The 16,251-nt window shown below is 39.7% G+C and overlaps 1 protein-coding gene across 2 annotated transcripts; it reads right to left on the reverse strand.

The window, feature by feature from the left end:
- Window positions 1–133: 133 nt before the first annotated feature.
- On the reverse strand, window positions 134–16,131 carry WBP11 (WW domain binding protein 11). 2 transcript variants are annotated; one of them, XM_060194424.1, is made up of 12 exons: window positions 16,003–16,131; window positions 13,889–14,000; window positions 12,882–12,913; window positions 12,002–12,095; window positions 10,012–10,208; window positions 8,603–8,736; window positions 8,217–8,416; window positions 7,422–7,613; window positions 4,988–5,089; window positions 4,305–4,595; window positions 2,741–2,923; window positions 134–1,131 (listed from the first exon to the last, which is right to left on the reverse strand). In XM_060194424.1, the coding sequence occupies exons 2-12, from the start codon at window positions 13,950–13,952 to the stop codon at window positions 698–700; spliced, it is 1,923 nt and encodes a 640-aa protein (XP_060050407.1). In that variant the 5' UTR covers window positions 13,953–14,000; window positions 16,003–16,131; the 3' UTR covers window positions 134–697. The 2 variants fall into 2 exon arrangements, with proteins under 2 accessions (XP_060050407.1, XP_007533205.1); XM_007533143.3 differs by having other exon boundaries at window positions 13,889–13,995; window positions 15,999–16,131.
- Window positions 16,132–16,251: the final 120 nt, after the last annotated feature.

Consider the following 16,251-nt stretch of genomic DNA (forward strand, 5'->3'; position numbering starts at 1 on the left):
TAAAATTAAAATTTCTCAGACACTTACACATTCTGTATGAGAAATAGTAGTTTCTTAAAACCTATTTTAAATACTTGCTTCTTTTTTGATGTAGAAGATATGTCTATAAATTAGAGGTAACACAGAGGAGATATTGGTGTAGAACATTTATTTATTTCATGAAACACTTAGAAGTTTAGGTCAGTGGGAAATAATTTTAATCAAATTGTACAATTTCTTCCCACATATCTTGCTCTGTATTAGGAAATGACATTGTGATCCATTTCACTACAATATTACAAAATATTTACAAGAAAATATTAAGAGTAACTCGAAAACACAAAAGGCCAAGATGGGGGTGAAATAACCTTTTTTTCCCCTCCAGAAATCTCTTCTCCAGTGCCCAGAGCACAAGGGAATCACAGCAAATTAAGTAACAAAGGTCAGAATTGTCAATGAATTGGAAAAAGGGAAGAATTGGGATGAAAATGGTGGTATGACAGAGAATGGATGTTATTAGCAGCACTGCTTCAATAACCAACCTATTGTCAGTCTCTCTTATATGTAGTAACTTCTGATCAATGTTAAATGTTAGGATATTCCTTAAACTGAAATTAGAAAATACCCTGACAGTGAAAGCAGCTCTTTAAGCTTAATAAGAGCCTCTTTTTCCATGAATCACTAATATGAAAGAAGCCTTTTCTGGAATCAAATGCTGTCACAGTAGTCCTTCCATCTCTTTCATGAAAGCTTCATAAACATCATCCTTAGTTTGTACTGAGACAGGAACAGCAGGACCAGACTTGGGGGCTGCTTTGGCAAGAGGCACAGCAGAATCATCCTCTAACTTTCTTTGGGGAGCAGCACTAGCCCCTTTATTCTCCCGGCGCACCCTCAGTGCAGTGGGCACAAATCGAGTGATCTCTGCCTTGGGGTTGGTGATTTGTGGTTTGGCACTGATGGTTGCTGTGGCTTTCTTCTCAATGGTGGCTGCGCTTGTATCATCCGCCTTGGGTCGTTGAATCAAGTTGGGCGGAGCACTTAAAACCCCTGGGTTCGGCAAGGGAGCTGGTGGGAAAAGCCCAGGTGGGGCAGGTCCAAGTGGAGGCACCAAAGGTGGGCGCATCATGCCAGGACGAGGTGGAGGGATACCTACATAAAAGAAAAGTGATGAAGACCACAGTAACATTAAACATTTTTTTTCTATATATATTTATTTATTTTCCCTTTTGTTGCCCCTGTTTTTTATTGCTGTTGCAGTTATTATTGTTGTTGTTATTGATGTCGTTATTGTTGGACAGGACAAAGAGAAATGTCGAGAGGAGGGGAAGACAGGGGAGAGAAAGACACCTGTAGACCTCCTTCACTGCCTGTGAAGCGACTCCCCTGCAGGTGGGAAGCTGGGGGATCGAACTGGGATCCTTACAGTGGTCCTTGCACTTTGCTGCACGTGTGCTTAACCTGCTGCACTACTGCCAGACTCCCAACCACAGTAACATTTAAACAACCAACCAGAGCATTCCTCTGCTCTGGTTTATAGTGTTGCCCCAGATTCAACCTGAGACTGAAGACCCTTAGGCAGAAAAGTCTTTCTGCATAATCATTACGCTATCTCTCTGACCCACAAGAATAACATTTCACTACTATTAAGGATATTAAAAACATAGGTGAACAAGTACTATTAAAATGTAAAATTTACAGGAAATCATGCTGCATTTTAATTTTGATACGGACTGTATTTATTATAAGTATAAACCCTAAGTTTCTATGTTTTTAATATTTTAGTTATTTACTCATAAGAAAGATAGGAGAGAAAGGATAAGGCATCACTCTGGTACATGTTCTACTGGGATTGAACTCGGGACCTCAGACTTGATAGTCCAGTGCTTTATCTACTGTGCCACCTTCCAGACCACTAAAGCCTGTTTCTATATATGTACTTCTATTTTCTTCCTCTCTGAATAATGTACTGCGTTAAAGTATCAATTGACAGTAACAACTGGCTTCAAATTTGATTTCAAGTTTGTTAAATGTGATAGAATCCTATTCTAGCTGCTCAGTGCAGATGCTAACAAAGCTGGAGGTTTAATTTTCATGTGTTATTTACAGATTTCTATCCCATAAAGGTAAATTAAGAACAGGAAATAGAATTAATCCTGGAATAAGAGAATACCAATAATTACAACATGCCACTACTACTAGAAAAGAATTCAAGTCCCCACTGGCAGTTCCTTACCATGATATGCAGATCATAATCTCTTCAAATTCTGTTTTAGGACTGAATATAAAACATGAAACTTCATCAAACCCAAGATGCTACTGCCTATAGGTTCATGATTATTCTCCGTATTACTGAATAGGAGAAAGAAACTCTTAAGCTCAAGAGCTCTAATGCCTCACACTAAATGTAGACATTCAGTAGGCCACAAACAATAAAGGGGGAACTGCCACATCTAACCTAAATAGCAGAAAAGTGGAGGTGGAAATGTCTAAATTTTGGTACTCATCAGCTGTATGAAATAACTTCATAATACTAAGTATAATAGTAGAAAAACAAACCTCAAAAGGAAATTTCAATTCAAAGTAATGCCTGACTGGGAAAAGCAACATTGTATGTAAAAATGTAATGTCCATCCAGACCAAAAGCCACTAAATAATACTATTTAAGTTTTTTATTGGTTTAGTGGCATTGGGATGTAAAAACATATCTTAGAGCAATCAATATATGTAGTATACAAATAAGAGAAATCAAAAGTTTCACCTGGAGGTGCAGGGGGAGGTAGCCTTGGTGGGGGTCCCCGAGGAGGAGGGCCAGGAGGCAGACCTGGAGGGGGCCCTGGAGGAGGCCCAGGGGGACGGCCTGGTGGTGGTCCTGGAGGTAAAAGTCGAGGTAAAGGCCCACGCAGTCCTGGCATTCCAGGTGGTCTCAGGAATGGAGGAGCTCCTGAAAAGAGAAATGATAAACGCCAAACAAATATAAATATATATTGAAAGAGAGAGAGTGAGCACATGCCATTGTGGCATAAAGGCAACTTAGACATGGCTTATTTTATCACTTTAACCTGAAATCAGGTAACTTCAAATATTTGAGCACCACACCAAGAGTAGCAAATTTGTTAGGAATCATTTCTCTTTTATTTTCAGCACTACCAACAGAGAAAAATAATTATTTAGTGGAGCTGGTGCTCAGTGCATGTGTGCGATTCTTGATTCTGAACTGCTTTTTTTCACTCAGAAAAAAAGAGTAAGAGAGAAGCACTGTAGTCTGGAGCCAGGGAGTGCCTATGTGGTGCCAAGGTTCAAACCTGGGTTGAACATGTATTAAGACAGGCACCCTATCTGGTAAACTCTCTCTTCTGGTTCTTATTATTTTAAAATTTATTTTACTTATTTTGGATAGAGATAGTGAGGCTTCCTGCAACACTGTTTCATCACTTGTGAAGCTTTCCCCCTGCAGGTTGGAACTGGGAACTTGAACCTGGGTCCTTCTGCTTTGTAATATATGGCCTGCCCGATGTGCCATCACCTGATCCCTTGTTATTCTTTTTTTTTTTTTTTTTTTTAATATTTTCCCTTTTGTTGCTCTTATTGTTCTTCATGGTTGTCGTTACTGATGTCGTCGTTGTTAGATAGGACAGAGAGAAATGGAGAAAGGAGGGGAAGACAGAGAGGGGGAGAGAAAGATAGACACCAGCAGACCTGCTTCACCACCTGTGAAGTGACTCCCCTGCAGGTGGGGAGCCAGGGGATTGAACCGGGATCTTTATGCTGGTCCTTGGCGCTTTGCGCCATGTGCGCTTAACCTGCTGCACTACCGTCTGACTCCTTTTTTAAATGGCAGTAAGGTATCATGTCATCATGTTTATTAGGATGCTCTATTTGCTTTTGTCTTCCTTGCTTTTATCTGGTGTCAGAGATCAATCCCAGGGACTCACATTTGAGAAATACAATCTGCCACTGGCCTCACCTTTTATACTTTTAAGCCCAAAATTTAACATTATTTTTATCTCTAAAAATTATCATGAAGGGCTGGGCAGTGGCATCTGATTGAGTGCATATGTTACCATGCTCCAGGACCTAGGTTCAAGCCTCTGGTCCCTATCTGCAGGAGGGAAGCTTCATGAGCAAGCAGTACTGCAGGTCAGTCTCTGTCTCTGTCTCTATCTCCCCTCCCCTTTCAATTTCTCTGGCCTATCAAATTAAGGAAATATAAAGTAAGACAAAACTACAGTAACATCTAACAATTAGCAACTAAAGAAAAATAACAGTAAGTATACATTTAGACAAAACTAATTATTCATATAATTAAACATCTAATTGCTTGCCTGGAGGTGGTCCAGGAGGAAGGCCTGTAGGAGGTCCAGGTGGCCGTAAAGGTGGAGCAGGTGGTGGTCCAAGCGGAGGTGGTCCAGGCATGGGGGGTGCTTGTATCTGAGAAGGAGGAACAGACTGTGGGGGGGCTTGCTGCTGTGAAGAAGTGGATGTGCCATCAGAAAGAGACTCTTCTTTATGTTGTTTTTGTGATTGTTTTTCTGTATCAGAGTCATCAGAATCATCTTCATCATCCTCCTCTGAAAATTCCTCCACTTCTCGTCCTTCCTCAGGGATTTCCTGGCCTAGAATAAATTTTAAACCACGTAAGTGATGCTGACTCTTTCATTTTACAGCCTGTAAAGCAGCAATGACTGAAGTTACATAGTCAATAAATGCATTCTTAATATCCATAACTAGTCTTTTTCAATAAAATACATACAAAACAAGTAGTATCTATGCATTTGTGCTAGTATAGTAATGTGCAAAGTTTCAGGATTTATATGAAAGTAAAGGTGGACTTATACAGCAGTGCAATTACTATGTAACACTGAATAGCTTACATTATTGTCTCCAAACCTCAACTTTTATAAAACAAGGACTCCCTACTTACCTCAGTTTCTCAATGAAAAAAATTCTGTAAAGCAACTAGCATGAGAAAATATGAAAGTGTTTCACTATTCTTTATCTGCATTACCTGCCATTCGAAGCATCATGGCTTGAAGAGGAGTCAGTTCCTTGATATTCTTCTTTTTCTTCCTTGATTTTCCAGGCATATCTGCAAATCGTACACTTAGACCTAAGGACCAGAGCGAGAGAGAAAGCTAATGGATTGGGATCAACAAAACTCAGTTCACATTTACTAACTTAATAATTTTGTAATGTGCATACTGGGTATCAGTGCTGCCCACCAGTTTGGAAGGAGATAAACAAAAGAAAGCCAGATTAAAAATAGTACCAGTCTCAACTAGTGCTGTATTTAAATGCCATACCAATTTAAAAGTTAAAAATTTTAAAATCTTACAAAATACTTCTGATATCTTTGTACCAATTAAATCAAACACCTCAGTGAAAAGCAATTTTCTAGAATGTTATTCAGAACTCACGATGCCAGAATAACACTGGTAACAAAATTAGCCCATTGTTCAACATAAAAAATAAGCAAATTGAATCCAATAGTGTTTTATATGAAAAGCCCATCATGAACATGTAGGGCCAGCCCTACCAATGTGTGACAATTTAATATTAGAAAAGCATTGACTATAATCCACACTGATAAGCAACTTAAAAAATGGTAACAGTATCGGGAGTCGGGAGGTAGCGTAGTGGGTTAAGCGCATGTGGCGCAAAGTGCAAGGACCAACATAAGGATCCCAGTTTAAGCCCCTGGCTCCCCACCTGCAGAGGAATCGCTTCACAGGCACTGAAGCAGGTCTGCAGGTGTCTATCTTTTTCTTTCCCTCTCTGTCTTCCCCTCCTCTCTCCATTTCTCTCTGTCCTATCCAACAATGACAACATCAATAATAACTACAACAATAAAAAACAAGGGCAACAAAAGGAAATAAATGTTAAAAAAAAGAGGTAATATCAAAACAGACGCTTAAAGTGCATATAGTAAAACCACTTAGCAAACTAGTACTGATGAAGGGAACTTTTTTCTTAATTTTTAAAATTTTAAAAATGTATTATCCCTTTTGTTGCCCATTTTTTTTTTATTGTTGTTTAGTTATGACTGTTGTTGATGCCTTCATTGTTGGGCAGGACAGAGAGAAATGGAGAGAGGAGGGGGTGACAGAGAGAGGGGGGAGATAGACACCTGCAGACCTGCTTCACCACCCGTGAAGTGACTCCCCTACAGGTGGGGAGCCAGGGCTTGAACCAGAACCCTTTGCTTCGCACCACGTGCACTTAACCTGTTGTGCTACCACCCTACTCCCTGAAGGGAACTTCTTAACCTGACAAAAGCACTCTTTTTGACACTATTAAACACCATGCTGCATTGTGTATTGCACCAAAGTAAAAGACTATTGGGTGGTGGGGGGAGGGTTTAGGTCCTGGATCATGATAGCAGGAGGACCTACTGGGGGTTGAATCATGCATGTACAAACTATTTTATTTTATTGTCGACTGTAAGCCATTAACCCCTCAATAAAGAAATTAAAAAAAAAGAAAAATCATATATTAAAAAGTAGAAAATTAGACAAAAGACCATAGTCACAGAGAAAAATAGATCTACTGTGGCTTTAATGGTTCTCCATTTCTCAGTACTAGCTCCTACGTACCTTAAAAGAAAAAAAATTTTTAAATGATACTGACAGAAGCAGGGCAAGAGAGGGAGCAAGCAAGATACTTGCAACCTGCTCCATTCCTCACAATGTTTTTCCCCTTGTAGGTGGGGACAAGGGGGTCTGAATCCAAGTCCTTATGCATGGCAACTTGTGAACTTTACCCGCTATGCCATCACTCATCACCCTTCCACCATATAACTTATAATTAGCAGCTCTGTGACTCATTTAATTAGTACTCAGGCTTGCAATCATAATTCTTAAGAAATAGGAAAAATATATAAATACCAACATTAGCATTACTGATAAGTTCCAAAAGAAGTGCCAAGTCTTCTGTGGTGTGAAATCATATATTTTTGCATCACTCAGTGTCTATTTTCTTTCTTTTTTTTTGTTTACTATTACTTATTTTCTATAATCATGTTTCTGGTTCACCTAAGATATCAGACATAAAATTTAAAGGTCCCCGGTTCAAGCCCCCAGCTCCCCACCTGCAGGGGAGTTGCTTCACGGGCGGTGAAGCAGGTCTGCAGGTGTCTATCTTTCTCTCCCCTCTCTCTCTGTCTTCCCCTCCTCTCTCCATTTCTCTCTGTCCTATCCAACAACAAAGCAACGTCAACAATGGCAATAATAACCGCAACGAGGCTGCAACAACTAGGGCAACAAAAAGGGGGAAAAATGGCCTCCAGGAGCAGTGGATTCATGGTGCAGGCACTGAGCCCAGCAATAACCCTGGAGGGAAAAAAAAAAAATTTAAAGGTCTTCCAATGTAGACATTTAAAATCAAGATCTTCAGTCTGTGTGCTATTTACTCACTCATACCAGGAAATTTTCATTTGCACATACCTGACTTTTTCTCTTCATTGGTGTCTCTCTCATTATCATCACGGTGCATAAATTCATCCCCTTCACTTTCTCCATCAGATCTGTCAGTGTCACTGTCATCAGTGCTGTCATCATGCTTATCCTGATCCATGTCCTCAGGATAACCATCATCTTCACTGGTGCTGGAAACATCATCATCATGACCTCGTTGAGCTTAAGAGGGGGAAAGGGAGCAGGAAACACAATTAGATTCTCTTCTACATAGTACCTCAAAATAAGACAATGCTCACTATTTAATTCAGGGTGTTTAAATAGAAAGTGGTACACACACATAATCTCAGTACTAAATGATGTTCTAGTTGATGACAATAAAGCTGAAGAGAAACAAATATTAAGGAATTGTTAGTGAGAGAGCCATTACTTCTATACTTCATGACATACAATATCTCTACTATTACTATGCATCTCACCCCCCCCCCCATCTCTCTCTTTTAATTTACTATTTGTTGCAAGGAGACAGAACATTGAGAAGGAAGAGAAGATAAGAAGAGGAGAGAGACAGAGAGAAAGAAAGAGAGGCCTGCAGCACTGTTTCACTATTTGTGAAGGAAACAGTAGGCAGGGACTGGGGGGTTTGAACCTCGGTCATTACAGACTGCAACATGTGTGCTCCATTGCCCAGCCTCTATGCATCTTATTTTTATGTATCCTCTTTTATTCCCCAAGTTCTAGGGGTGGTAAATAAAATATTAAATAGGGGCAACATATAAAATATGTATTAGTGGAAAGGATATAAAAGCGAAAGGTGTTCCTTACCAAGTTCAGGACTGTATAACATGTCTTCATCTCGCCTACGAGGAGGAAGATCTAGGGCAAAGCCTACTTTACGGCCATACATCTGCAAGACTTGAGGAGGTGGAGGACCAGGAGGAGGACCAGGAGGTTTTCTGCCAGGAGGCAATCGTGGAACACCATGTCCAAGAAGAGGAAGTATAGAAACTGCCCGATTTGGAGGACTGTGAAGAAATTTTATAATAATTAGGTTAATGATGAGACAGATTTCTATCCTCTTCTATTTCACATTTAATCAAGTGACATTGTTTATACTCATATGTATTTTCTCATTGCACTAATTATGGAACTGAATAATCAAGAGGTGCTTCTTAAATTAATGCTATGTGATTATGTTAATAATTCCTTACCCATAGGCTGAGGTCTTCTTAAGGATGGAGGGTGGCTGGGCACCAGGAAGGGGAATATCCTGGATCAAGATGTTGGAAGGAGCATGTGGCATATCTGGCAAAGGAATACTCTCCACTTCCACATGCTGAGCATTCTGAAACAGAGAGAATCTTTCAGTAACATTGTAAAAGAGTAACCTACAAAGACTGAAAATTGTCTGTTATTTTATAATCTTGTTTCCCAACCTAAGTGGGGAGGGAAAGAGAGGGCTTGCTAATGTCAATGAATTGGGGAAACTGTCAATGAATTGGGGGAAAAAAAAAAGACAGCTGATTCTTTCTTATTTGAAATCCAACTGTAACAGAATCTAGCACCTAGGCCAGATTATTACGCTAGATGACAGCATAATAGTACGTATCAATTAACTCAGAAATAGTATGTACACAGAGGTAGTTTGGGTTGTAGTATTAGTTTGCTTTTGTTGAGTTTTGCCAAATACTAGCTATGCAACATTAAACAAATTATGACACCAAATAATTTATCAAAAAGGGACCCTTACTACCTACTTAAAATTTTTTTATATTTATTTATTTCCCCTTTTGTTGCCCTTGTTTTTTTAATTGCTGTTGTAGTTATTATTGTTGTTACTGATGTCATCATTATTAGATAGGACAGAGAGAAATGGAAAGAGGAGGGGAAGACAGAGGGGGAGAGAAAGATAGACACCTGCAGACATGCTTCACCACCTGTGAAGCGACTCCCCTTAGGTGGGGAACCAGGGGCTCGAACAGGGATCTTTACGCCTGTCCCTGCACTTTGCACCACGTGGACTTAACCCGCTGCGCTACTGCCTAGCTCCCCCTTACTACCTACTTGACAAGTGATACCAGTTAGTTCTTTTCAGGTATAATTACAATGAAATGTACAAGGGAGTTTTGACTAATGCATATACCTCATACTCCTTTCCTAACAACCTACAACAATGTTCTGAAGCAATCAGTTAGACTCCCCCCCCCCACCCGAGAACGGTTTTGTTTGTTCTAGAATTTTAATTGTGATCATCACTATAAAAAAACTTTAGCATGGTTGTGAGATTTAAAAACTAAATTTTTTTCAACTCAAATTTTCTTGGGTGTCAGTAGATAACTCCTTTTCATTGCTGAGTAGTAATCAATTTTATAAATAATTAGTTTGGCTATGAACAACTTTTTAGTGAACATCTGGGTTATTTCTAGTTTTGAGCTTTTTACTGTGTAAAACTATAGTAACTCAATACTCATCAACAGCAGAGGGATTAACTTCTCTTGCAGAATTAAATTTGCTGGCTCACTGGGTACGTCAAGTTTGCCAACATGATCAATTCTCCCATAGACTTTGAGAAAGTCTCAGCACAACATTTTAGTTTATCTTTCAAAAGAAAATTGATTACCTTGACAGCATCAAAATATTGGCTAAGTTGAGCCCTCTTCTGTTCATATTCTACTTCTAGCTTTCTCAACTCTTTGTAAATATCTGGATTCTCTTTTTCATAGAGCCGTAGAATGCGTTCAAAAGTTTCACGCAGTTTTTTACGCTTGTCTTTCAGCACCTTCTCATTTAATTGTGGTTGTTGCACTGGGTTAAACTCTTGAGGGAAAAAAAGCAAATTATAGAATTAAACATAAAAACGTCATTGCAATCAAGTATCAATTAGTAAAAAAACTCCTTATATGTTAAACTTTCAATAAAGGATCCAGACATCAGGTAATACTCTTCAACTTTATAAAGCAGAACTGAAATAGTTAACAAATTCCACCCTTTCAAGATGGCTAATATTACTTTCTTCTCCCTGAGATTAAAACTTCAAATTCTCATCACAAAGAAAAAATTCTAATTATGTGTGGTGATGGATGTTAACTAAAATTCTTGTGCTAAACATCTTAAAAGAGATACATTTATCAAATCATACTACACACCTAAGTTGAATATATAGTATTATGTTAATTGTGTCTCAGTATAAAAATCACTTACTTTCCCCCCTAAGAAATATCACTGTAATGAAACAAAAAGTTTCACTACTCTGTACTCAAGAGTTTATATACTGAAGATTCAGTCAGAAGATCTGGGCTTATAAACTACAGTGGCTCTGCCATTAATCTCTGAGATTGTAGAGACCTGACTTCTTTGAACTTCAGTGTCTTCGTCTGGAAAATGGGGGCATCAATTATTTTGCAAGAAAGCTCTGATGACCAAGTAGGACTACAAATAAAATATTCAGAGATGACTCAATCAACAATTTACTATACTATATTTATACTGACTAGTACAGATTACCAGTATACTATTTATGATGGACTGGTATTTTTTGTCTAACTATCATACAATCCTTTCTCTTTCACTTGATGACACATTCAGCATGTGATTTAATTTCAGATCTGCTGCTCCAAGAATAAGAAGCAGGCCAGTCTACTCAATTAGTCCCTTCTCTTCATTTATACACCAAGACTGACACAAAGATCGAATGCCACATAATTCAAATTGGGACTAGGTTCTTTACTGAAATGCGAAATGCAGGTTTGGAAGAGAGAAGGTCTCACAAGCATGGATGAAATAAAGCTAAAAGCTGTCTGTGGCCTTGTTGCCCAGTCTCCCCTAGTTCCATCCATATAATGCTTCTCAAGAAGTTCATTAGCAGCATGCACAATGAAGTTAACTGAGAGTAGGCCAGACAGATAGATGGCCAATCTTGACAATGATATCTGAAATTATATTTCAAACAGCCCTAACGAAGTGTTCTTTTCACTTTTTCTAAAAATATGCTATTTTATTTACTCTATAGAGAAAGAGAGAAATCAAGAGAGAAAGGGAAGATAGCGGAGAGACAGACACACACCTGCAACATAGCTTCACTGCTTGTGAAGCTTCCCCCCTGCAGGTGGGGACCCGAGGTGTTTACAGTCCTTGCACACTGTAATATGTGTGCTTAACCAGGTGTGCCACCACCTGGCCCCCAGGAATGTCATCTCTCTATGCCTGAGTTTTCTAATCTGTAAAATAGGAACAATACACCCTGTGTGACAATTAAATGTGGGGGGAAAATATGCACAACAAGGTAAGAATTACTACCACTCTTTAAAGATTTCATATATTTATTATTAAGAAAGCTTGGAGGGAGAGAGAATCAGAGGGATAATCTTTAAGATATGCTGCTGAGGAGACTTCCGGAGGCGGGTGAGTCATATCCAAACCCAGTATTCTAATGTAAGAAACATCTCTGGGCTGTCTCATTGAAAAAAATTAGAAATTGACTTAAATTCACAGTGGTTGACTATTTAGATTTATATAGTGACTGCTGATATTTAAAAAAGAATCTCTCCTTTTGCCTATGGGTATCAATGGCTATCCCTGCTGTAAAATTTAGCTTTTCTATAAGCTCTTACCCATTTCATCCAATTTCTCCATGTCCCGGATAATCTGTTTGGGGTCTTTCATCTTTAAAACTGCAGCTCGAACCATCATGCGCTGTTTTTTGTTCTTAGGGAAAAAAAAAAAAAAAAGAACAGGCTATCAGGATGCCAGGTAAATAAGAGTTTTTAATTTCAATTTACTTCAAGAAGCTATTTCAACTGAAGTTGAGCTTATTCTTAACAACCACTAGAAACAGAAGTATGCAACACTTTGGTTTCAAATGTCTTTATAGAATAAAAAAAGAAAAAGAATTAAAAAGAAAACACAAATGTGTTTCTTGGGCAAGTAGTTATTCTTAGCCTTGTGAGTTCTTCAAGAAAAGTTATTTTAAAATATCTTTGTTTTTAAACAAGACATTTAAATGTAAAAATTATCAGTGATGAGCTTTTGAGGATTTAATGTTAAATGAAGAAATAAGAACACCAAATGCAAATTACTAAGAAACCTCTGTCCTCTCAATGTGTTACAATGTGCTATTAAAAAGGTAAAACCTTATTCTGAAAAGCACATTGCTACGCAATCATTATACAAAGCTATTCAGCATCACATTTATTTCCATTCAGTAGCTTTTAACAAAGATGTATGTTTTTATAGAGAAGGGTTTTCAAATGTATTTAACATACCAGAAAAGGTCATCAATAGTTATAGTAGTGACCTATTTATCTGTAAAGCTTTTTCATATAACTTTTAGGTATATTTTGGCCTAGCAGAGTTTACTGTTAGAAGAAGCAGAAGCATAAAGGATCTTTACTGAGAATTAACTGGGAATGTTATTTTGAAATCCATTAGTATCAACTATATAGTATGTACCAAGTAACATTTATATCTAATAAGATGCTTCTGAAATCCTACCTTCTTTAATTCTCTCTTCCGGGCTTCCTTTCCTTGTGAGAGAAAGAAATATAAAACATAAAAATTTTGAATTTGAAATTTTGAATTCTGAACATTATTAGCATTTCCTCTCATTCAATATATCATTCTTGTTATTATGGGAGACTGTCACGTGCATTGTAGGTTTAAAAAAATTATTTACTGGATAGAGAGAAATTGAGAGAGAAGGGGGAGACAGAGAGGAAGAGAGACACCTGCAGAATCACTTCACCACTCACTTCCCCCTGCAGGTGGGGTGTTTGGACCCAGGTCCTTGCGCATAGTAACGTGTGCTCCACCAGGTGTGCCACCGCCTGGCCCCACTGCAGGGCATTTAGCAGCATCCCTGGCCTCTGCCTACTGGATGCCAACCACACTATTTTTTAAAATACTTAATCCCTTTTGTTGTCCTGGTTGTCTCATTGTTGTAATTGTTGTTACTGATGTCGTTGTTGCTGGATAGGACAGAGAGAAATGGAGAGAGGAGGGGAAGGCGGGGGGGGGGGGGGAGAGAAAGACACCTGCAGACCTGCTTCACCACTTGTGAAGTGACTCCCCTGCAGGTGGGGAGCCGGGGGGCTCAAACCAGGATCCATACTCCCGTCATTGTGCTTTGCACCACCACCTGCGCTACCGCCCAACCACTGTTCTAATTATGCCAACCAAAAATGAACTGAGAAATTTCTGCTTTAAGTTTCTTAAAAAATAACCATGAATCTGAAGGGAATATACTAAACAAAAAGTTACAAAAATAATTTGCTCCAAATTTTAAATCAAGAAAGTGTTAAGTCAATTCTATGTTCTAAGCTAATTAACTTTAGAAATAAGGGTACATCTTAGGTGTGTTTAAAGCTTCAATTTTCCACAAGAACAATAAATTACTTTGTAATCTGACTCTGAGCACTGCTGATCTTGTAATTAAGACATAATGAAACAGAGTGCCCTAAGGCTTCCAACTTTATTATTCCTCTTCATTACCCCACACTTACGAGCTTGGTCTGTGGGGTTCATAAATTTTCCACTCTTGGTGGATGATGTTGATCTCCGTCCCATGTTGACGATCTTTGTAGTTTACCAATTCATTAAAAAAAAAAAAAAAACCTGCAAAGACAAGGAAATAGTTACTTCTTTGGTACTTAATTGGATTTCTTCTATTACATAGTTGTGACCTCAGTCTCAGCATGAAAGTCTTTTGTATAACCATTGTTATTTCTACAGCTGTCAATCTTTTAACTTTTTAATCTTGTTCTTTACCCCCTAGCTTTGTCAATAGTGTGCAAGAAAATACCGTTGACTTTCTTGACCATGACCAAAATGGTCAAATAGTATTTTAGAAATAGTATTCTCTTAAAAAAAAAAAAAAAAAGGCTTGAAGATCACTTTATACCATTAAGTCATTAACTTTTTTCATGGATTACAGCACAGACTTGCCAATTGCAAAAAAGAAATCAGAAAACACCTCAGCAATAGGGCACAAACTATAAACAACAGAAGCATTAAGTCATCAGTTATTTTCCAATATGCTCCCTTCACTTTCATCCAGGCTGAAAAGGAAAACAGAGAATGAAAGGGGGGAAGATCTGGGGTGAACCACACAAACCTCACCTCTGCTTCTGCCATGGTTTATCTCCACATGTACTCCCAACACTTCTAAGTATGAGCTCACCAGACTAAGCTGCTTTAATCCAGACATAAACCTTGGTTCTCAAGAGCACAGAACTATGCTGCAGAAGATCACACAGTAGTTCTGCAAAACTTTCATGCTTGAGGCTCCAAGCCCCAGGCTCACTTCCCAGCACCACCATAAGCCAGAGCTGGATAGGGCTCTGGCGTTTCTCTCTCTATCTCTCATTAAAATAAACCAAACAAAATAACATAGAACATAATCAAAGTTTAAGTACTACTTAAAGGGGCTTCCAAATGTTATCATAAGTATCAACTGGAATGCTAATCTGTATTTTTTTTTATGTATATGGAAGGGATACTTGTAACTGAAGGAATTTTTTTTTTAATCAAAAGCTGCATAAAATCAAGGCACTTCCATAACGCTTGCAAGTTTAAATTTTTAACACTTCTTTGCAAAATAGTAAAGGTTGACAAATGTCCTTCCTTGTGCAGGAAGACTGTTAAAGGCAACATCACGAGGTTGACTTTTTGGAACATACAATTTTAAATCTGAACGTTTTTTGTTTTTTTTTTTTCCCCTTTAACCAGAGTACTGCTCAGCTCTGGCCTGTGGTTAGTTAGCGGGGTTTTGAACCTGGGACTTCGGAGCCTCAGGCATGACAGTCTGTTTGCAGAACCACTGTGCTATCTACCCCCGCCAGGACCATGCAATTTTATACCTCCTCTCCTCCCCTACAGGAAGCTTCTGCCAAACAAGCTTCTTACTTCATGTGTCTTTCAGCAACTGCCTTGACTTTTTGCTAAATGTCTTAAAGGTGGCCTCGTGGCAAGCAATGGACCCCATCACAGATGTCTTTTCTAAGAAAAGGCTGGGAGTGGGCGGTGGGGAGGGAGAGAAGTTGGAAAGGAACAACATGACTCCACACACAAGCTGTCATCGCATCCTCAGAGGGGCCGCTCTGGTCCTCACAACCGAGACACGGAACAGTCAAGCATCAGAGAGAAATTTTCACAGGAGACACGAGCCTTCGGAGGCACAATACCTTTTGTTTTCCCCCTTTCCTTTCCTTTTTTTTTTTTTTTTTTTAAGTTTTATTCCTGATCTGAAAAGTAGAAGCAAGAGGTCAACTGGGTCACAAAACACAAGGGACCGGCGTCTGCCGGGATGGAGCCCAGGCCAGAGAAGCGGCAGCGGCAACTGCCGAAACCATGGCGACGGTTGACTCTGACCCGAGGCCAGACGCCCAGCCCATGGCGGAGGAGAGCGAGCGGACGCGTCGGGACAGGTGGCGGCGCTAACCCCCAGGATAAGCCGCGGCGGGAAGGCGGGCGCAGCGGGTTCCCCAGACCGCGACCCGGGAGACCTCAACCGCGGAGACTGAGAGCGCGGCCCGGTGTTCCCGAGGCAACCGCGCGGGCCCCTGGACGGAGCGCGACCGATGAAAAAGCAGAATGGAGCAAGATCGCATACTTACACTTCTTCCGGAATTCCGGGACCGGGAGAAGCGGGGAGGGGGGCAATTTTCGGCCTCCTTCACTTGCTAGGGGCCTTCACCTCTGCTTCTCGGTCAGCCACCTAGCCACCGCCATCTTGAAACCTCGCGCCCCTCCGCCATCCTTACGTCACTTCCTATCCTTAGGCGCCGGCAATCGCGTTTCTCCCTCCACCCCAAGAGCCATAGAGAGTTAGCGAGAACTCCGGGCTAGAGTCGCTTCCGCTCTGATG

This window comes from Erinaceus europaeus, chromosome 7, assembly GCF_950295315.1.
Source record: "Erinaceus europaeus chromosome 7, mEriEur2.1, whole genome shotgun sequence".
Lineage (NCBI taxonomy): Eukaryota > Metazoa > Chordata > Mammalia > Eulipotyphla > Erinaceidae > Erinaceus > Erinaceus europaeus.

Coding starts and splice junctions, on each gene's coding strand:
- WBP11 (XM_060194424.1), bottom strand. CDS start 13,952: ATGGGACGGAGATCAACATCATCCACCAAGAGTGGAAAATTTATGAAC. Junction 2,924..4,304: donor TCCTCCTGGACCACCTCCAG/GCAAGCAATTAG, acceptor TTCTCTTTTCAG/GAGCTCCTCCATTCCTGAGA. Junction 1,132..2,740: donor ACCTCCCCCTGCACCTCCAG/GTGAAACTTTTG, acceptor TCTTTTATGTAG/GTATCCCTCCACCTCGTCCT.